The sequence below is a fragment of the Garra rufa genome, chromosome 12 (genome assembly GCF_049309525.1).
Source record: "Garra rufa chromosome 12, GarRuf1.0, whole genome shotgun sequence".
Classification (NCBI taxonomy): Eukaryota; Metazoa; Chordata; class Actinopteri; order Cypriniformes; family Cyprinidae; genus Garra; species Garra rufa.
In genome coordinates this window covers 21,166,798-21,189,365 of record NC_133372.1, presented here as the reverse complement: position 1 = coordinate 21,189,365, position 22,568 = coordinate 21,166,798, and the positions used below count along the sequence as shown (strand labels likewise).

Genomic DNA, 22,568 nt, shown 5'->3' with positions numbered 1-22,568 from the left:
GCTTGAAGCGTGATCGGCTGTGGTGTTGAAGACGGGACCTTAGGGACATACCCAGCTCTTGGGTAAAGAAATGCTTTGGCCAACCCAGGCGCAAAGTCAATGTATGAAGGGGCCACCGAAAGGGCCTGCAGGTCCCCAACTCTCTTGTAGAGAGGTAAGAGCAAGCAGCAGCGCTGTCTTTAGAGTAAGCATGCGATCAGAGACCTCTTCTAAGGGCTCGAAAGGAGGCTTACATAGAGCTTCTAACACCACAGCTAAGTCCCACGTGGGGACTCTCGGTTTCACACGAGGCCTCAGCCTGAGTGCACCGCGGAGGAAACGTGACACCAGGGGGTCTCTGCACACTGAAAGGCCACCATGAGGGGTGTGGTAAGCCGATATAGCCGCCACGTACACCTTCAGGGTGGAGTGAGCTAACCCTGCGGAAAGACGAGTTTGCAGGAACTCCAGCACTGTACCGACCGGGCAGTGAACTGGGTCTAATCGGCATTCATGACACCATGAAGCAAACAGGTTCCACTTTAGGCCATAAAGTTTCCTCGTAGAGGGAGCTCTGGATTGAAGAATGGTCTCGACAACCTCGGTTGGGAGACCGGCTTCTATGAGTTGTGCCCCCTCAGGGGCCACACCCATAACTTCCACATCTCTGGGTGGGGGTGGCAGATTGCGCCCCCAGCCTGGGAGAGAAGGTCCCTCCTGACGGGAATCTCCCATGGAGAGCCGTCGAGGAGGGCGATTATGTCCGAGAACCAGACTCGGGCCGGCCAGTACGGGGCTACTAGTAACAGCCGTACACCGTACCGGCGTACTCTTTCCAGAACTCCCGAGAGCAGAGCGATCGGGGGGAAAGCGTACAGACGAAGCCTCGGCCACGTCTGTACCATGGCATCCAGTCCAAGAGGAGCTGGAGGAACTAGAGAGTACCAGAGGGGATATTGCGATGTCTCCTGAGTCGCAAAGAGGTCCACTTGAGCCTGGCCAAACACTCTCCAAATCTGCTTCACTACTTCTGGGTGAAGCATCCATTCCCCGGGCCTCGGCCCCTGCCTCGACAGGACGTCTGCTCCCACATTGAGACGTCCGGGAATATGGACTGCTCTCAATGAGAGAAGCTTTCCTTGAGACCACAGGAGGATCTGGTACGCCAGCTTGTATAAGGGGCGTGAACGCAGACCCCCTCGGTGGTTTATATAATAGACTACCGCAGTGTTGTCTGTACGGACCAGCATGTGACGGTTTCTCAGGTCTGGAAGGAAGTGCTTCAGGGCCTGGAATACAGCCAGCATCTCTAGGCAGTTTATGTGCCAGGAGAGATGGTGATCGTTCCATAGGCCGCGGGCTGAGCGGCCACTCATGACCGCTCCCCACCCGGTGAGGGATGCATCTGTCGCTAGCGTGACGCGGCGGCAAGGAGCTCCCAGCACTGGGCCTTGAGATAGGAACCAGGGCTTCTTCCACATGTCTAAGGCACGTAGGCAACGCCGCGTGACCTTGATCTTGCGAAATGGGTTCCCTCTCGGGGAAAACCCTCTGGTTCTGAGCCACCACTGTAGCGGCCTCATGTGCAGCAGACAAAAAGGTATCACGTTGGATGCAGCTGCCATAAGACCTAACAGTACTTGGAACTGTTTGACAGTGAGTAACAAGCCTAGCTTGACCGCATTTACTGCAGTAAGGATCGACTCGATCCGAGCAGGTGACATTCGTGCCTGCATCGTGGTCGAATCCCAAACTACACCTAGATAAGTGGTTCTCTGTAATGGAGAAAGCACACTTTTCTTGGCGTTGAGCCTCAACCCCAGCTTTTCCATGTGAGCAAGAACAACATCTCGATGTTGGACCGCTAACTGTTCTGAGCTGGCTAGGATCAGCCAGTCGTCTATGTAGTTGAGTATGCGGATGCCCTGGAGTCGCAAAGGAGCCAGAGCAGCATCCACACACTTCGTGAAAGTTCGGGGTGAGAGTGCTAGGCCGAACGGAAGAACTCTGTATTGGTAAGCTTTGCCCCTGAAAGCGAACCTGAGAAACTTCCTGTGTTGAGGAAGAATGGAGACGTGAAAATATGCGTCTTTTAGATCTATCGTGACAAACCAGTCCTCGGACCTGATTTGAGACACGACATGTCTGACAGTCAACATTTTGAACTTCAGTTTTCTGACTGAGAGGTTTAGCTGTCTGAGATCTAGAATGGGCCGCAGCCCCCCATCCTTCTTGGGAACAATGAAGTACCGGCTGTAAAACCCGGATTCTCTGTTTTGAGGAGGGACCACCTCGATGGCCTCCTTCCTCAGGAGAGTTTTTACTTCCTGTTCCATTACCAGACCCTGCTCGGGGCTTACAAGAGTAGGAAATACCCTGCTGAAAGGTGGCGGCTTGGCGCTGAATTGAATGCAATAACCTTTCTCTACAGTGCGCAGGACCCACGTAGAAACATTTGGCAGTAGTTTCCACGCTGCCAGAAATTCTACTAAGGGAACCAGCCTCTCGAGACTGGCTTCTGGATTTATTTGAGGAGCTAATTCGGTGACCTGTAACAGCGAACTGGCAGGATGCACCTGGAGTAAGCGCTCTGAGGACCCCCGTGGGGGTGGCGAACTCTCTGGTTCCGCTACGTTTCCGGGCGGAGAGACCGGAGAATGGTGTTCGTGGGAGATTGCCGCGCCCTGTAACACTGGCAGGGTTAGATGACGAATCTCCTGAGGGCCCCGAGGAGGGGTGGCCACCGTAAATGGTGGTGGGGCACCTAACTCCCCAAGAGGGGTGGCCCTCATTGGCCCTGGGCCACAACCATCAGGGCCGTTTAGCCGAGGCCCTCTTAGACTGGAGGACGACCCTCAGGTCCGGCCTCGTCTTGGAGGACCCCGGCTTGGAGTGTTGCTGAGCCCGCCCTCTAGGTCTTGCCAGAGGGGTACGGGTAGCAACACTCCTCTTTTACGCCTCTCGGTATGAGGAGCTCGTACACGGCTGGGGCTGCTCCCTTCCAGCAGCCCCAGAGGAGTAAACGCGGCGAGGGAGGTACCTCTGGAACGCCGCCGCCTGCTTGCGGGCCTCCTGGTGCCTGTTGACAACTGTGTCAACAGAGTCACAGACGAGGCCAGTGGGATGCAGGGGGGCGTCCAGGAGCGTGACCCTGTCCTTCTCTTTCATGTCGGACAGGGTCAGCCAGAGATGCCTCTCCGCGGCCACCAGGGCTGCCATAGACCGCCCGATGGCGCGGGCGGTCTCCTTGGTGGCGCGGAGAGCTAGATCTGCTGTTCATCTCTGTAACGCTGACCTCCTCGCCGTCGCTAAACTCCTTCAGCAGGTCGGCCTGGTATGCCTGGAGAACAGATATGGTGTGGAGACATGCACCAGCCTGACCTGCCGCCGTGTACACCTTGCCCATCAAGCCAGATGTAACTTTTAGCGGCCTGGTGGGCAAGGACGGAGCCTTCAAAGACGATGCCAGGCCGGGAGACAGATAGCTCGTTAGTGTCTGCTCGACCTGGGGCATCGCTTTATAACCGTACTCCTCCACCCCCCCACATTACCGTAGTAATCAGAGGAGGGGGAGAAAAGGCATGAGGAGTACGGTTTTTCCCATGATCTCGCGATCTCCTTATGGAGATCTGGGAAAAATGGAAGGCTCCGTTTGGGAGGTGCTGACTTCGCCCGCAGGAAGCGCTCATCGAGCCTGCTTCCTTGCGGTTCATTCTGCTGGGCGGGTGGCCAACTGATGTTGAGTTTGGCCACCGCGTTTGTCAGCACCTCAACCAGCTCCTCATACTGGGGTGAACGGGGGGGGGGGGGGGGCGGTTGTGGTTCGGCAACGCTCTCAATGTCAGACCCGCGAGGAACGCTAATGAAAGCCCCCTCCTCGAAGAGGGCTTTCCGGGAGCGGAGCAACGCCCCCTCAAGGGCTGACCTAGTGTGCTCCGCTCCCAAGCAGACCACACATAGATCGTGTGTATCCCCACCAACAATGAAACGTTGGCAGGGAGGGACACACTTTCTATGGGGCTGCTCAACCGCCTTTCTCTCTTTCTTAAAAGATCGTTTTCCCCCTTTAGGCATACTGCTCAAAATAAAGTTGTGCAAACTGGCACGAAAAAACAGCAGTATGTGGACAGACAGACAATCGACATAGAGCGCTCTCGCTGAATGACAAAAGCTGACGCCGGCTTCAAACGCACGTGCTTTTATACTTCCTGGTCGTTGACGTCACCGCGCCTGTGACGTCACTCCCGTTTCTCATTGGACGTTGGACTATGACTCAGAGTGCGGCCCGCCAATGGCGTTCCCCATAGCGTTTCAGGACGCAGTGTTGCGTTCCCGGAAGGGAACAATGAATCTTTGGCAGGGAGGGACACACTTTCTATGTGGCTGCTCAACCGCCTTTCTTTCTCTCTTAAAAGATCTCTTTCCCCCTTTAGGCATACTGCTCAAAATAAAGTTGTGCAAAACTGGCACAGAAAAACAGCAGTATGTGGACAGACAAAGACATAGAGCACTCTCGCTGAATGACAAAAGCTGACGCCGGCTTCAAACGCACGTGCTTTATACTTCCTGGTCACTGACGTCACCACGCCTGTGACGTCACTCCCGTCATTCGATTGGTTGTTGGACTATGACTCAGAGTGCGGCTCGCCAATGGCGATCCCCAAAGCGTTGATGACGCAGTGTTGAGTTCCCGGAAGGGAACCAAAATTTTTAAGCAACCATTATAGTGGTCAATGTTTGCATTGCATGTATGCAATGTGTTGCCTTGAATTTTTCAATATTAGCAATGATTTTTTTTTACAGTGTTGTTGTTGTAATATTGTCATATCCTATCAAACCATCATTGGAAAGCTTATTTATTCAGTTTTCGGTGACATATAAATCTCAATTTCAAACCCTTATGACTGGTTTTGTGGTCCAGGGTCACATATAGTTTTACTGCAAAGACAGACAAGGAAGTGATTTTCATGTTAAATCAGGAGGGCAACCTCCTCAATGTTTCATGTACACAAAACTCAAGGTAACATGAACTGCTTGTTTATCAACATCTGTGTATCTGAAGATGCCAAAACACCCTAAAGCCAAAAAGAGTCTTGTATCCTTACAGTATACTGCAGCTCACCACAGTGTTGCAAATCAGATACCACATTGTGGAACAGAATTTCTACCCTTCATTTCTATGACGACAGAAAGGCTCCACACTACACACACTAAAGACTGAAGTCTTCTAATTAAGTCATGAATCAAGATTATTGGCCTGTAATTGTGAATAAACACGGATGGGACGCCCATGCTTAGAGATAGACACTCTCACACAAGCATTTACAGAGGGAAAATACACTAAAAGGTTTAACAATAAAATCATAAAATCAATACCTATTCAAACAGCATGTACATGTAACTCAAGCACATGCACACACAGTCACAATGCAGCTGTTGGCTTATGAAGTCAAATGAAAAGCTGATGTTTAAACCTACATTTGACTGCAAACAGATGAAGGATGGATAACCACAGAATTCATGCACCACAAAGCTCTGAATCAATAAAAGATTGACATTTCCTCCAGCTATGAAAAAGACTAACACAGTTCAGAAACACTGTAAGAATATTGACATGTCCACCTCCAACATAAAAACAGATTTGTAGTAGAATTTACTTTGGATGACATGATCATCCAAAGCTAATTAACTGTGCACTTTTCAGGCACAGAGAATATTTCCCTTAAGTATTCTGGGATTTGCTGCTCCCTTCAGAGTGAGTAGGTGATGCAGATCATATCAGTTCACATTAGTTCTGCTAAAAAATGAAAGTCAGGTTTCATTAAGTCTCCTGATACCATAATTTAAAGTCCGCTGCTAGCAGCCTTGAATTAGGCATATGCTACCACTTATATGTATATATCATTTTACAAATTAAAACATGCAAAATATAGTACATGACTTTAACTTCTGTCTCAGGAAAGAACCAGTCTGTAAAAGGCCACTGGAGTTAGTTTAAATGATAATAAGCAGGTCTGGCAGGATTTTCTCAAGTGAAGCAAAAAAAAAAAAAAAAAATTTTGAAAAAGAAGGGAAAGGATTGAGGGGTGGAAATCTTTTATCAACACTTAACCTGTTAGACAAGACGCTTCTTGAAAAAAAAGAAAAACAGTATGTCTGGACATGCTGGAATGTGTCTGCAGTGTATAAAGGTTTCATTTGCACATGTAAGACTCATAATGAAATGCACAGAATATCATTCACCAATGGTGGAAATGTTTCCATGGCTGAAACCTTACTTGTAGGAAGGTTTTAATCTTAAAGATGTGAAAAGCTTCTGTGTCATCAACCAATCAACTAAAGACACTCTGAAATCCGAGTATCTCCTGTCAAACACCCTGAAGCTGCTCCTGTGATACAGTCAAGACTCGCATGTCACACAACACCATGGACTGCTTCAGAGGATTAGAAAAGAACAAAATTTCTAATGATGGAGTTGTTGTTTTTTTCTTTTCTTTTTTTAGCTTTAGGTTTCTGTTTGTTACAGCAGGGCTTAATGCTCGGACCCAATCTTGAGACCTTGGAAAAGCTACATTTAGTTTCACTGCCATTCAAAAGTAAGGGGTAAAACTTGCAATTTATTTATCAAATACACTTCTTTACATTATTTGGAAATAATAGAAGTGTAAGGTATAAAATATTATGGTAAAAATAAATTGTTGGGTTCTTGGTGGCATAGCAAGTAATAATGCATTGACATGGAACTTGCATTTAAGCAAGTGAGTCATACAGTATGTTGATTCAGAAGCCAGTGAATGATATGTCAGAAGGATTTGTGAGATGGATTCAAACCAGAAACTGTTGAGATTTTTTGAATGATTCATTAAAAGAAATAACTCATAAGCCATTTGTTCTTGAATCAGGCTAAACGAGTCGTGCTGTATGCTTGTTTTTGCATGCAGCCTGTCAGGAGGAAACACTGCTGTGATCATGCTTTAAATATGTCAATTCTAGTTATGCCAACCAATTAACTTAAAGGTGGATTAAACGCTTTCTGAGAAACACTGTTGAAAGTAGGGGTTGCATGACTAGTTTACTTTAATGCTCTGCCATGACTTCTCAAGCTTGACGTCGACTAGTCACTGGTTCTATAGAGGGCGCAACAGGATAAGAAGTCTTTAAAGTCCACATTTATGCTCTGTTTCAAAACAGCTAAAATGATAATTAAATGCATACTCTGAAAGCGCTCCACAAGATGTGTGATTATACCATCTGGATGCTTGAAATTGAACAGGAGAATGCATGTTTTAAACAGTTTATTGTAATTGCCGTTCTAATCCAATGCACTGCTGCGTTGTAACGCACACACATAGGCTGCAGACAGTAGCTCGTACATCACATGCAGATTGCGCGCACACAATCATTCAAAAGCGCGGTGCATAAATGAATTGTCAACACTGTTCTATGAGTCTCTGCTCAAGGTTTAGGCATATTTGTTCATTAATTACGTCATAAGGGACTAGTCCACGTCGATTCAACTTTTATCACATAAATGTCGACTTAAAAAAGTTGTTCAACCCCTAGTTGAAAGTAGATCGAACTGAACACTAAAACACAGGCTAATCAGCCAATCAGTAAGACGCGTCTACACTCCTGTAAAGGAGTTGAATAGCGTGTTTGTGAATTTGGAGGCAGAGCTATCAAGATAGGGGTGCAATCCTAGTGGGTAAGGGCGTGTTTGTTTTGGTGATTTTAAATATCAACAGCATTACTCAGAGATCGCTTACTCCACCTTTAAAGCAACCGTATGTAGGATTGTGGCCAAAACTGGTACTGCAATCACTTTCAAAATACTGTAGAACGGTGTATCCCCTCCCGCTCCCCCCTGACTCGAGGTTGCCAGCTAAGCTGCAGGATTCAGCAGGATCGTAGGCTGCTACAGAGAGCTTCCAATGGCAAGTGACGAGTCCTACACAGTAATTTTTTTTCTTCTGTTAATTATGTTTATGTTTCATGAGAGATGTATTGCGAAGTAATTATGTATCGCAAAAATGTACTAATGGCGATTAGCGAAATACTTCGTAAAGATGTACTGTAATACCACATTTCAGTCGGAACATAGATTGTTTTCATACCCTGCTAGTGGTGCGATATAAAGCTTTTTATGAACGCATTTAGCACGGGCGACCGTGGTAAATCCACTGTGTACGGAAGCAAAGTTTGCCAAACATAGATGAATCTTACCTGTCCAGGAGAAAATCAGCAATGAGTACGTTTACATGGACAACAATATTCCGATTTTAACGCGATTAAGACAATACTCTGATTAAGAAGCAACCATGTAAACTGAGATTTTTGATTAATTTAATCCGACTAAAGTCATAATCGGAGTAAACACAAATCGAATTAAGACAGGTGGAGTATTCCTATTTTAGTCGCATTATGGAAGACATGTACACACCTTAATCAGACTATTCCCCTTGTGTAGGACTTTTCGCCACATTTTGTGACAGGATACACACTAATGCTGCGTTCCAGGCAGGTTTTTGAGCTCGTAAATCATGTGTTCAAACCACGACTCAGGACTTTGTAGCGTTCCAGGCAAGTCACGCCAAGCATTTATTATTTTTATAGTATTAATAATTTGATTGCAACGTTATATTGTCCTAAACTCAATTTTTCCACCGTGTGCCACTGAACACCGCACCCCTAGAGGCTTTATTGTTGTTTCTCGGGCTATGTCACGTCAGAACTCGGAACTGGGAGTACGTCGTCGATCTAGTACGAGTTCACGTATGGGAATTCACGGGTTTGAGTGCCGTTCCAGTGCACTTTCACGGGTAGAAGTTTGGAAAAACACGGGTAACGGGTTGTCTGGAACGCGGCATAACGCTCTCAGTTGGTTGCGCTTTGGTTTCATTTTTATTTATTTATATTTTGCTACAACATGGGCTTAATCAATGCTCATTGCTGATAAATAGCCTAGTTTGTTATCATAATTTTTAGTTTTATGGAAACGTTTTTAACATTCAACCCCCTTTTTCATTAGTATAATTTGTAAGTATTTATTTTAATTTTGTGAACGGGATTTCCGCTATTGGAATGTCTTAGGATGCTTTTTACTTTTACTATCGAATTCATGATCTTGGTTTTGCTTGCATATATAAGGCTACACCTATCAATTTTAAGATTAAAACAAATTCTTAAAAGATGGATTTGTTATTTTTAATTAAACAGCATAACAAAAATAAATTAAAACTAGCTTATATAGCATTTATTAACAAAAACTAATAAGACGAGGCATGGACTCCATCACATGCTGTTATATGCCGACTAAACAATTTATTACAGGGCGCGCAAACACTGAGCAATCAAAATAATTAATAAAAAAAATAATAAAAGAAAGCCTCCAAAGCGTAATGTGAGGTAAACGGCAAAGATAACAGGGTTTTCAAAATGAAAACAAACAAAAAAAGTAAGACTAAACTGGCTTTCGGTGACTGTGCTTGCGGGGGGTTTTTTTTTTTTTTTGTCCTAAAAACTGACTGGCTCTGAAACGCTCGCTGTATGGATCAGACGCTTTGGAGCAGCACAGCACGCACTCGCACAAATGCGACCACGGCAAATTTTAACTCACACATTCTAAAATATTTGTTGCATATGTCCAGTGCCACTTCAAGCTTTTGTAAAATTAAAACCCAAACATCCAAAAGTCTATAAGGAAGATGAACTGATAGCGTCGCGTGTGGACGCAATGATGTGTGTCATTAATCGATCTATGTACTATAACATGTAAAACGGGAACATGAAAGGAATATTCTAAAAGCAACTCATGTAAACAGCTTAATCATATTATTGTCTTATTCAGAATAAGGTCATTAATTAGATTACTGGTGTCCATGTAAACGTAGTCATTGATGGCGTCTGTCTTCAAATTCTTCTCTGTTTTCAGCCGTCTGCATCTTTCAAAGGTATCTCCTATACAAATCCTTGTGTTATTTCGGATTTTGTCACGACGTATTTCGGATTCATAACGAGGCTTTTAGGTTTCGTAACGTTATACATGTTTTATCCGACACGTTCGTAGCTGCAGCTGAGCTGGCAACCCGGAGGATGAAACTCTACTGACTTTGTGATTGGTAGATAGCTGGAGGGTGGAGCCTCAGACCAAAACACAAAATGACAACAATAACATCAGTTAAGGGCTGCAACTCTCACTTTTTAATTGACAATATCCTGGCCGGACCACTGTTGTCAGTGATATAAGTATTTGAAATGAACATGATTTCTTAATGTCTAGTGACATGTCAGGGCCATTTTATGATTAACTGAAATAAATTTCTTACATACAGTTCCTTTAACTGAATTTAAGAATGTGTTTTTCTGACATGACCCATTTACCTCCACTGTTTTACATTTTGAGTTTGGTAAAAGTATTGATTTTCCCAAAGGACATTACACTAACTGCAGGGACAGTTTCCCTGGTGCAATCTGGAGTATTTTACTGAAAGACTCAACATTTATGAGAAATCGCAGTGACTCATGGGTTTCCCTCACCTGAGATTTAACCTGCAACCTCCGTCTCTGACCACTAGACTGTTACCACCCCCACTGATGAGCAGATGCTGATCACATACTGTGTATATGTGAGTGTGAGAGAGAGATAGCTGTGTGCTGGCCAGACAGCAGGTGGGCTGTGAGCTCAGTTTTCAGCCAAAGTGATGAGAACAGTAGAGCATGAAAGCAAGCAAAGTTCTTTATTTTGGACACACAGCTGTCACACATGTAGCCCATGATACCCTCACATGTATTACACCCTGTTTCTTTGTCTCTTCATCATGCTCTCTCTTTTATCCTGGATTCAAGCCCAAAGGACCAGAGACGGCAAAGACCCCTCCTTGCTTAATTATCACATCAAAGACACATTTTTGAATGTTTGCGGCTTTCTTGGCCCAGCGGTCCCACTAACGATACTGATACATCAACACTTAATAAGCTACACATCTATCTAATTGACAAAATAATTTCGGGCCATGCAGCTTAGACTGTCTGCAACTTGAACAAAAGGATTTACACATTCAGGTGTTGTTGTTTACAAAATGATTTTAAACGGTTTAAAGTTGAATTACACAGTGCCTTTATTTTATAGTACACAGTATTCATCTATCCATCAATCTATCTAGACAAAAATATTAAATTCAGTAATGTTATGTTAGTATATGTTAAAAATTCAAACTTTTATTTTTAATAACTAAGCTTTATTCAGTATTAACCGGTGTATCAAATCAAGCATACCGCCATGCAATCTCCCTAGACAAACATTTTTGGTAGTTATACAGTGTCTTTCCCAGCACAAATATGTGTAGAAAAAAAGGTCAAAATAGTAAGACCTGACCTGAACACCTTTTAGATGAACTGGAATGCTGATGTTGAGCCAGGCCCCACTGCCCACATGCCTAACATTACTGAGGTGTCTGAAAAATAGCAGTTCTGTACATCCAGTAGAAACATTTTCTTGCTTCTTGAAAACCCTTTACAGACTTTAAAGAAGGCCTCTGCACTGGATGTTACCACACTCGACACTTCCACGCTCCAGAGAGTACTACTGAACTGATATTTTTAGCAACTGTCTATTTTTTTTGTTCAAACACTCCACATTTTTTTCACGCTTTGCAAGTTGGAGATTCCTCTTATTATCACAGTCTCTTAGAAGCAAAGTGTCAAAGAAAGAGTGGGCTGTGAAGAAAGACTAGAGCGAGGGAGAGACGAGGAAAGTACACTGAAAATAGAACGGGAAATAGATATTGGACAATGACTCGCTGCGTGTGCCTGAAAACAGAAACAAGGCCACATATAGAGATATTTGGCAAACTTTCATCACTAAATGTCGCAGAAACACAAAGAGCTCAGGGACGCACACAATGTATGTGATTGTTATGTGTTAATTGGCCACTGGGACACATGGGGTTGCGTATATGCACATGGCCCCTTTCTTTGTCGTTCTCTTTTGATATTTCTTTCGTCTTTTCACAGACAGAACCACTCTCAGCTTGTAGAATGAGAGATAAGGAGCAGGTGGTAAGCAAAAGCAAAACAATACCAGAGAAAGAAAACAGACTACACATTTAATGTTAGATTTTAGATGTACACTTTAAGAATACTTATAATATACTTTAAAAGAATATACTTAAAGTCCCCCTGAAATCAAAATTAAAGTTTTTTGGCTTTTAGTATGAATATATTAGCCTTAAGATTATCTATAAGCTAGTGTGCTTCAAAACAACGACAAAATTCGCGTTTACAAGATATGGGCATTCAAAACTTACAGTCTTGTCACTTCCGCCAATATGAATCACCGATTTTGATGATATCACCGTGCACTTCAGTTTCTCATCAAACGTTCTGACCAATCAAATGCTTTCTAGCGTCCGTATTGTCCCGCCCCCTACACAGAGACGCAATACACGGAGCAGATCATATGTGCAATCAGCATGTATTAAACTACACAGCCTCAGCATGATTATGATTACTATTTTGTTTTAGCAAGAGTTTCATATTGAATCTGTGGGGTAATTTATTAGTCTGTCTATCATAAGCTACAAATGCGGCTTTACTGAGCTTAACGGCTCTGACCCGAACAGATATAAATGGAACGCTATTGGCTATTCAAAATAAGTGGGCGGGGCTGGGCGATATGTTTTTGTTTCAGTTAAAACAACGTCACCACTTAGAATAGCGCTGCATGTTTCAAGGCACTTCAGTGGACCTTTAAGTGCTGAAAGCAATGTTTTCAGAAACTTAATGGCATGTGAACTGCAATCAGTAGAGTTTAGAGACCACACGCAACTCTGATGCATCATTTTACAAATAGGCCAAACAGGCAACAATTCCATAATTGCACGCAAGAAAACGTTTACATAAGCTTGATTCTTAATGCTGTGTGTTGTTACCTGGATGTTTTTTTTTTGTTTTGCCTTGAGCAGTTAAACAGTTGAGCAGTTTGCAATATGTTTGTTTCAAATGTTTATATCTCTATTAAAACAATGATTATTTCTTAAAGGGGTCATGACATGAGAAATCAAATTCGCCTTGATCTTTTGACATATAAGAGGTCTTTGTACCATTACAACATCCTGCAAGTTTCATAGCTTAAAATGTTCTCCTCATTATAAACAAAGCATTTATTTAATCAAGCTCCAAAAACGGCTCGTCTGGATCCGAGGTGCAAGGTGACGTCACCTGGGCACGAACAGTTTCATAAACACTGCCTCCAGAGCAATGCATTAACAAATAGTCATCTTCTCACCATATGCCCCACCCACTGACATTCAGTAGCATAATGGCTGATCACTTGAACATGCTGAATGTGTCACATCATGTCAAAATCAAATAGAAATTACAGTCACTGATGCTATTTTGTCTACACTGTAGGGTTGTGCCAATAGACGATAGTATCGTGTATCGACGATAGTCAAAGATATTGCCTGTTGCTGATGCCTATGACGATATCAATATGATTATTATTGTTATCCGTCAAAAAGGTGCCTAACTTTAGTGATGCAGCATGAAGAGTCGGTTCTAAGATTCTTCAGAAACTTGCCGCGGTATAAACACAAGCATAGGATGGCCACGTCAATTGAACAAAATGACTTGGGAAAAAAGACTTTCATTTTGTTGACCGAAATAATAAAATGATCTGATGTATCATTACTGCACAACTTACAACACATTTTATGTGTAATCAGGCCTGTAACAACCATCAGATTTAGTGTAGGTTTTTTGCCTTTGTCACTTCTCACGCCGTGTAAAATGCAAATTGTATCAAGTTAAAAAAACAGTTTGGTGTGATACAATTTCAAATGGGGGGCTTTAATATATTAGTCAGGACATTTGATTTAAAATGTACTTTAAAATAAAACTTTTATGTTTAAGTGTATGTAATGTAAGTAAACTTTCTGTAAATACATTTAAGTGGTCTTTTATTACATTATTATTGTATTATCTAGTACAGTTTATTTACTTTTACGATTTGAAGTACACTATAAAAGTACATTCAGTAAAATTAACGATACTTCTTCACAGGGGGTTATAAGGAGTCTGTACCCGAAAATTTGCAAACAAAGTTACTTGTGTTTTATGGATATTGTAAAGCTAAATATTTGTGGAATGTAGCTGTGTTGAGTTTATGTTTAAGGTATTACAGACAAGAACCCACTGAAACTATTAGCACTAATTCTTTCCTCAGTATTAATTCTAAGACTCTTGTGAGCTGCAACAAATCCAAACAATCAAATAAATTCTAGCACAAAGGTCATGTCTAAAACTAGGTTTATGGTGAATAGCAACAGAACTGCAACAGACTATTACAGAGCAACTGCATCTTCTCTGAGTCAGGTAAGTTACACAACAAACAACAACCCCTGCTAAAAAATCCAGCAATGCTGGTCACCAGCATAAGGTTTGTTTTATATGCTGGGACCAGCATGGGATGCTGGTTTGCTGGATCCCAGCATTGGATGCTGGTTGCTGGTTTTCTGGATCCCACATCCCATACAGGTGTGCTGGTGGACCAGCATGAGGTATGTTTTGCATGCTAGGACCAGCTTGGATCCAAGTGGACCAGCATTTGTTGTCTTTTGGGAAAAAAACACATGTTGCTGGTTACATGCTTACACAGTGAAATCCCCAGTGTTAAATAAACACTGCTCAGTTTTCACATAGTCCTGATCTATAGAAAGTAAAAATAACATTGAAGCAGTGTTGTAGTTAGTGATATAAAGTAGATTCACTCTACAAGTGATGACTGAGCATTAGTGATGTCACCTACGATTAACAAGCAGAATCACTGATAATAATAGGAACAGCAAAAAATAAAAAAGTGAAGAGGTGAGCAGAAACACATCAACTACTTACAGCAACACAGCCTTAGATGAAATCAATATCTCACCAGATGATGATTAAACAACTTCAGAATTACCATATTCACTTCAATTGCATTCAATTGCAAACCAGTTTGGCTTTATTTCTTTTATGGTACATGTACAAAGTTTGCTGAAGTGTGTTATCATTATGGTAATTAGTGTTCCCTTTAGCTGTGCACTTGGCTATTGACTTTGGTTGAATTAAAACTATTTAAGCAGTTGCACAAAGAAAGTGCACACTATCACTATTTTCAGTAATATTTCATGGTCCTCACAGCTGGATCTGGACATATGTGACTTCCCAGATAAATATATAAGTCTTTAAAAACAACAACTTTCAGTTTTGAGCTTTCATTATTAAGTTGTTATTAACTGTCCCATTAAAAGAGCTCTTCTCATAGCCCCTGTTGAACAAACTGCTTATGATTAAGCTTCTATTAGGATTTTTTTTGGTTTTCATATATCTAAATGACTTTGTTATGCAATGTACTCAAGCTCTTTTAAACTGATTTTAACTTCTTTGTCTGCAGATCTTATGAAACAGGAGACTATTCTTTTGATGCTTTGAAACATTTTACTAGTGACAATAATTAATAATGTAATCATAACTAAAGTTCTGCTGCAGAAGGAGCAAAAGAAATGACAAAGTTATCATATAATTCAATAAATCATGTTTCAACCTTATATTGTTTTTTTCTGTTGCATCATTAATGTGTTAAATAGAGAAATATGCAAGCAAAAACTGTTTGTCCCCAAAACACTACATGCATACAGACAACTGACCATGCCGGTGAACCAGCATCACCAGCTCCATTTTGCTTGAGAACAGCATGAATATACTGATCCACCAGCTAAACCAGCACTATACCAGCATAAACCAGCTTGTACCAGCACTAACCAACATAATCAAGCCTGGACCAGCACTATACCAGCATCAACCAGCCTGGACCAGCACTATACCAGCATAAACCAGCCTGGACCAGCACTAACCAACATAAACAAGCCTGGACTAGCACTATACCAGCATCAACCAGCCTGGACCAGCACTATATCAGCATCAACCAGCCTGGACCAGCACTATACCAGCATCAAGCAAATCCATGCTGGATTTTTCAGCAGGGACCTCTTGTACTTACTGTTTTTCAGTTTTTGATTTTAATTATTGAGAGGTGCTTCAAAAGTGCAGATACAAGAGACCAACAGTGTTGAAACATTCACTCAACTGATTTGTGCAAAAACATTGCTTCATTCAGGAACAAATCACCACCTACTGTATGTTGCTCAGAGACACACAATGGTTAATTCTGCTTTGGCAACTATTTGAAATTATTTTTGTAGCGGAACAAAAATAGATAAAACTGGCAACAGCATTACAACCACAGGTGAACATTATTTTTGAATAATTCAATGGCTCATCCCCAATCACTCCTTACTTAAAAAAAAAATAATGATTATACAATATGTAAAAAATTCAATCAACCAAGTGAGAGCCTAATTTATGGAAAACAAAGCTAAAATAATTAGTACTGCCAGTGAGTTGAGCAACTAAATATGTCAGTTAACGGAATTACTGTATTTACTGCTTTGCAGTCAAGAAACTTAATTTAACTGGAGAGATAACTAACATTCTGTGTCACTGTAAGAGAATTGTTATTTATCTGTTTTGTAACAGCTTTCCATGTTTATGGATTTACTTTTTTGGATGCAGTCAGTTAATAAGTTGTCAGAAACAAACAAGCCATTTACTTTCACTGGCAGCACAGGGTAAAAATGCAATCATCCGATGCTGACAGCTTTTCATCAGCCGTCAGGTTTGAGCATATGAATATGTCTGTGTGAATTATAGATTGTTTGTACTCTAACAATGTGTCAACTCTAACAGCAGAGCTCCACCTCCTCTTTTTCATTAGTTTGTTACATCTGCAGTGAAGTGTGTTCTTGCCCTTTAGATCCCACAATGCACAATTTACAGCTTTGCAGGGATGTGACCCCAACACTGGACGCAACCCCAAACAGCAGGCCACTTGAGGGACTCAAAGTGTCGTCTGTATAAAAGGAGCATGTGAGAGGCCCACTTGTGAGGCAGCCCCCTCCCTCCCCTATCAAATCTAGCAGTAATGGTGGGGTGTGCCACGAGTCTTTTGCACCCTTACAGCTCACAGTTCTCTGTTCATGTCTGGCTCCCTCTTAACCCTAATCTCTCTTTCCCTTCATATTGATATCCATTTCTCTCTTTTGCATTTGGGCCTCTTTCATCCCTCATGTCACCGTCTTCATCCCTGGGGAGTATGTGTGGGGGGTCAGGGTTAGGCAGGTGCAGAGCCAGCAAGAAAGACTGAGAGCAAGGGAAAGAAGGGGCGGAGGGGGGACCGCTCTCCGTCTGTCACCCGGCTCCGTTTTCTCCCTGCAAACCACTAACTACCCCCCTCCCAATGGTGAATTCAGAGAGGACCAGACTAAGAACTGTAACCATGATACTGTATGTGTATTTAAATCACACATTCACACCTTCCCCTGAGACTAGTCACAGACCAATATATTGAGATTATTAGCTTTAGATAATGTCCACTTGGTCAGAAGTGTCTATTTCCTCGCTTTGTCAGCTCCTAAGTCTACTAGCCATTTTGTCAATGCAACTTCTGTTCAAATTGTTGAGTTTTGAGTAAATGTTGTGTAAAATAAACTTCAATTTCAGCAAGTCTGTGTACCAGGGTTGTGAACCTTTTGGAAATTAACTGAATGTCTTCAAATTTTGACTTGAATTTAGATCAAAAGAAAAGAAAATAGGATACACTCTTAAAAATAAAGGCTCCAAAGGGGTGTTTTAGCAGTGATGCCATAGAAGAACCATTTTTGGTTCCCCAAAGAGTCATAAGAGCCAAAGGTTCCATAGATGTTCAAGGTTCTTCATGGAACCATCAATGCCAATAAAGAACCTTTATTGTTAAGAGTGTACAAATCTGTGTTACTCTGACAAACGCTTGTTGATAATTTATAATACAGAGACAATTCTTAAATTCTCAATTTTCCCAGTCTTCCCAATCTGCTTGTGCACATTCTCTCATTCAACTGCATAGTGATGCTATATTATATAACATTGGCCAACCATTACCTGAAATATACTTTTTTCATGATCAGTTATTGTCATATTAGTAAACAAGCATGGTCTGCACATGTATAGAGTTACACAACACCAAACCCAATCATACAGACAAGAAACTGTCAGAAACAAGAACAGTACTCCTACCTTGTCGAAAAGAGACTTCCATTGCTGAGAGAAGCATTTGTGTAAGACAGAGAAAGAGGTAGGAGAAAGTAATGAACAGAGATATAATTGAGAAAAAGATGAACCAATCTAAAATTCATCTTTTCTGCTTTTCAGCAATATAAATCATGCATCTGCACATGGTCACTTACGTCCTCTGGAGCTACAGGAAGGACATCGGTGCTCTCTAGCACCTCGATCTCTTCACCCTCTGCGTGAGCAGCGACCGCTGGGGATGAGTTCACCATAGCCCCTTTACCCCTCTCAATCCACCCAAATAATGATTATCTCTTCTCATAAAGTTCTGCCATGATGTCTTGTCCAGGTATATTCCGCCACATATATCCATATGGTTTTGACAACTCCGAACTTAATGCAGAGCTAAACTGGCACTATTCCAGCTCTGTCATACTAATATCCCATGGCACGTGAGTTTATCCCAAACTAAGTGGGTATGTGGAGTTCCTCCTCGCTTCCATATTTCATCACAGGCTGTTTTAGACACTGTAAATCCACAGTACGTCACACATAAGTTCGCGTTAGATTTTTAAACACGCATGTCTTTCCCAGTAGCGTCTGGCTTCATCCTCAAACAGTCACCTGCAAGAGAAACATCGTTTCTTATTCAAATCCCTTTATGCTATTTTGTGTTTTGTATTAAATTATAACAATCCAGTGTCGTGCCTGGCGTGATTTTGCTCAAACAGAATACCCGATATGTCACCAAACAGAATGCGATAACATGAGATAAAGCGAAATGATCAGGTTATTTACAACAGCGGCTTGTCGTGTTTATCGTACCAACGTAAAAGCACGCAAGACTAAAAATAAAACAGTGTGAAATGCGTAAGTGTTAATTTGTGGTGCGTCATTGTACCTTGCCGTTGTTTCGCATCCACAGCGCGTGCCAGCAGCGCCCGAGAGGAGCGACTCCTGCCAGCATCCACAGAGCGCTTTGCCAAAGTTCACTGTGACCGAGCAAAGCGCAGACAGCATGGGGAGGTAAATGAGAGGCACCCGCCTCTATTCACTGATCCTAGTCATGTGGGCGCTTTTACAAGTGCTTATCTCAAGTGATGGGAGGTGAATATGGATGCGCGTGGATGATATATTCCATCATGTTCGTTTGTATAGTTTGTCTTTTATGTTGTTGCGGTTTTGCCATTGGATTTTTTTTCTGGATCAATAACTTACACGTATTTACAGCGACTAAGGTAATTTAAAACAAATTGAGCAAGAGTCCTGTGGTTCCGAATATAAAAGAACTCACAGAGAAGTCACCCTCACGGTAAATTTAATTGAAATGACTGGCTTTCACCTGAATTATGCATTATTAGGCATTTTTTACAAGTCCAAACTCATTATATACTCCTACTCCTGTCTAATAAGCCTAACCTGTTAAAATAAATGACATTAAAGTTTGTACATGCAATAGAGACAAAGATTTAACTGTTGTGAAATATACTGTATAATGTCTTTATTTATCTCAAATAAACCCACTTCTTATAAAGAAAAAAACAACATGGTCTAGTGATTATATTAAATGTAGATTAATCATTATTAAAACTACTTAAGTTATTCAGTCAAGAGCAATGAATGTTTCTTCCAGCTGTTATATTCACCTAATACATAACCATCTATGTTTGCACTAACTAGCCAGAACAAACAATTTGACAAAATTTTCTATGCATTTTGTCCATTCAAGTTCGATACGAAGGAGGGCTTATTTCAGTAGAGGCTTCGGGTCTGTGCACAGTCAGTCTTTTTCAAATTTATTCATATGTATGCTCCTTTCTTGCTCCCATATATTGACATTTTTTTTAACATTTTATGAGACAAGGAGAAAATGTATACTAACTTATGCACTGCCGAGTAGATCAGTACACATTAAATTTGTGCATTTAACTTCTCTACCATGCAAAAAAATTATTCTGATTGGGTCTCTTTCTAAATTGTCCCTCCCTAATATTTTCATCTCATTTTTATTTGTTGACAAAAATGTCAATAAATTTTCATCATTGTTTTTGACATTCAAAACTGTTTTTATTTAGTTAAATCTGACAACTCTCAGAATGAATTTTACCAGCATTTATTAGTAAGCTTAGGCTTGGTCTTGGCGGACTACACTCTTAAAAATAAAGGTGCTTCAAAAGGTTCTTCAAGCGATTCCATAGAAGAACCATTTTTAGTTCCACAAAGAACCACTCAGTCAAAGGTTCTTTAAAGAACCATTTCTTGCTTACCTTTTTATAATCTGAAGAACTTTATTTGCCACAAAGAACCTTTTGTGAAATAGAAAGGCTCTTCAGATGTTAAAGGTTCTTTATGGAACCATTTAGACAAAAAGGTTCTTCTATGGCATCGTGAAGCACCTTTATTTTTAAGAGTGTATGTTATGCTGCTGCTGCTGCTGAAATGCACATGAAACAGTGACTTGAATTCAGACTTCTGCAAGGAAAATAGCCTCCTGAGCATATCTAAGCAGGTGGTGCTGGGGAAGGTGGAGGGTTAGGGAAATCCCATGGTGCACTGCAATGAACTGATTTGATACAAGTCAGGAATAAATAGGTTAGATAGATAGAAACAAACAAATGATTGGATGAAGCAAAGTAGGTAAGTAAACCAATCAGCTGACATCATGTAATTTTACTGGTGAAAAAAAAAAAGTTGATTAAAAACTATTATTCATCAAGCACATTAGCTGCACATTTCTACAAAAAATAAATAATGGTAAAATTAAGCTCACATTTACTGTTGTTTTTTTTGCATTTTTGCTGTTAAATTGCAAAAGTTTGACAGGAACCTCCACAATCTGAAATTTTGTTCGAAAGATTTCTCCACACAGATTTTGCATCAGGGTGACCAACAGAAAACTGGTTGGTTTGAAAGTGGCTTCTGTATCAGCAATATATATTTCTATTTTCAAGTTTCAATCCAAATGTAATATCTACTAGACAATATGCAATTTCAGACACAGTTTTAGTCTGTTTTTTGTCTGTCACAACAAATACTCTATCCAAGGCCAGAACAGAATCAAAAGTTGCGTGTCAAGCAACACATATTAGCAGTGTTTTCTACCTGAATGAATGTGATTTTGAACAAATCAGCTGAGCCAGTTATTCAATGACTCACTCATGGGGCATTCACATGGTGCCTTGCCGTTAACGCTTCTTATTTACTTTGAATGGGTGAGTCATGCGTTGCCTTACTGAACTGTGGGTCTGTTGTGTCTCATCATTGGCATTGCTTGGACCAACACAGGCTTCAGCCAATCAGATCACCTACAGTATATGCCCTAGCACAGAAGCTAGCTAATCAAATTCATGCAACACCAGAAAAGTAATATGATTGGCAGCTGTCACTATGATAGTCTCGTCAGCACCAAGTTGTGAATGCCCCATTATATTGCACAAAATGTCACTTGTTGCAATCTACTGGTATTACAATAAAAACTGCCAAATATCCCCACCACTAATGTTCATACTGACAGTGTGACTGGAACTCCACTAAGAAAGGCTAGCAGAGTAATACAAAAAGTGAAAAATCTCAGTACTAGTTGTCTGCTCAGCCATTCAAACTTAAAAGAGTCCTATTATGATTTTTACACTTTCAACGTCCTTTAATGCATAATGTTGCTATTTGCATAAAAAAGATCTGCAAAGTTACAAAGCTTAAGGTCCACTCCAAAAACAGTCATTCTCTGTATCAATAAAAGCTGTTTCTGAACTCCACAAATGTCTTGATTACCTGTTGCCTTGTGTCTGTCAGCTAAAAGCCTATTTCTATAATTAGCCACTTTTAAAATGCATGTGGAAAAAACACTTCCACATCCAACCCTTTAAAAAAAAAAAAAAAAATGAGTTTAGTGTTGACAAACATGTTTGTTTTTCCCCACGGTAACTCTTGGCATTGGTCCTGAGGATGTATTTCCATGGTAACAAATAGACCATAGTTATTAATAGCATAAAACACCTACACGAGCATTTTTAGACTTGGGAGTTTCTTTATACCATTGCCAAGCATATTCCAAAAAGTGACAGTTGAGAGAAAAGAACTTTGAGATTTTACATTTATTGTTTGAAAAGATTCACCATTGTATTATCAGACCTTCATGTATCATTATTAATTATTTTTGTTTATGTAAATATGATTTGTGGTCATAAGTGAAATGAAGTACAAAGAATACCAACAAAGGCTTAAATGTACTATAAAGATTAGGCAAATGGGTCTCAGAGGCCTGATGAGTAGAAGTAAATAGGATGCTGCACTTAAGTACTGTGATGATTATATAGAAATAAATGTAGCTCAATACTGCCTTCTTGTGTATGATTTGTGTAAGTGCAACACAAAAGCCAGAAAACAACTAATCCGTTTAGGAATGTATTTGTACACGAGTTACTTAAAGCAATTTACACAGATATTTT

General features: G+C 41.2%; 1 protein-coding gene across 3 annotated transcripts in view; it reads right to left on the bottom strand.

Annotated features, from left to right (window-relative positions):
- The window catches only part of rhbdl3 (rhomboid, veinlet-like 3 (Drosophila)), a 122,623-nt gene extending 103,486 nt beyond the window's left edge, over nucleotides 1-19,137 (bottom strand). For 2 of the 3 annotated variants that reach the window (XM_073851798.1, XM_073851799.1), the window contains exons 1-3: nucleotides 19,022-19,137; nucleotides 18,297-18,744; nucleotides 18,127-18,150 (exon numbers count right to left, since the gene is read on the bottom strand). In XM_073851798.1, the coding sequence (XP_073707899.1) occupies nucleotides 18,127-18,150; nucleotides 18,297-18,392 (120 nt within the window). In that variant the 5' untranslated portion in view covers nucleotides 18,393-18,744; nucleotides 19,022-19,137. The remainder of the gene's footprint in view (nucleotides 1-18,126; nucleotides 18,151-18,296; nucleotides 18,745-19,021) is intronic. The other variant, XM_073851800.1, reaches the window with a different exon arrangement.
- Nucleotides 19,138-22,568: the final 3,431 nt, after the last annotated feature.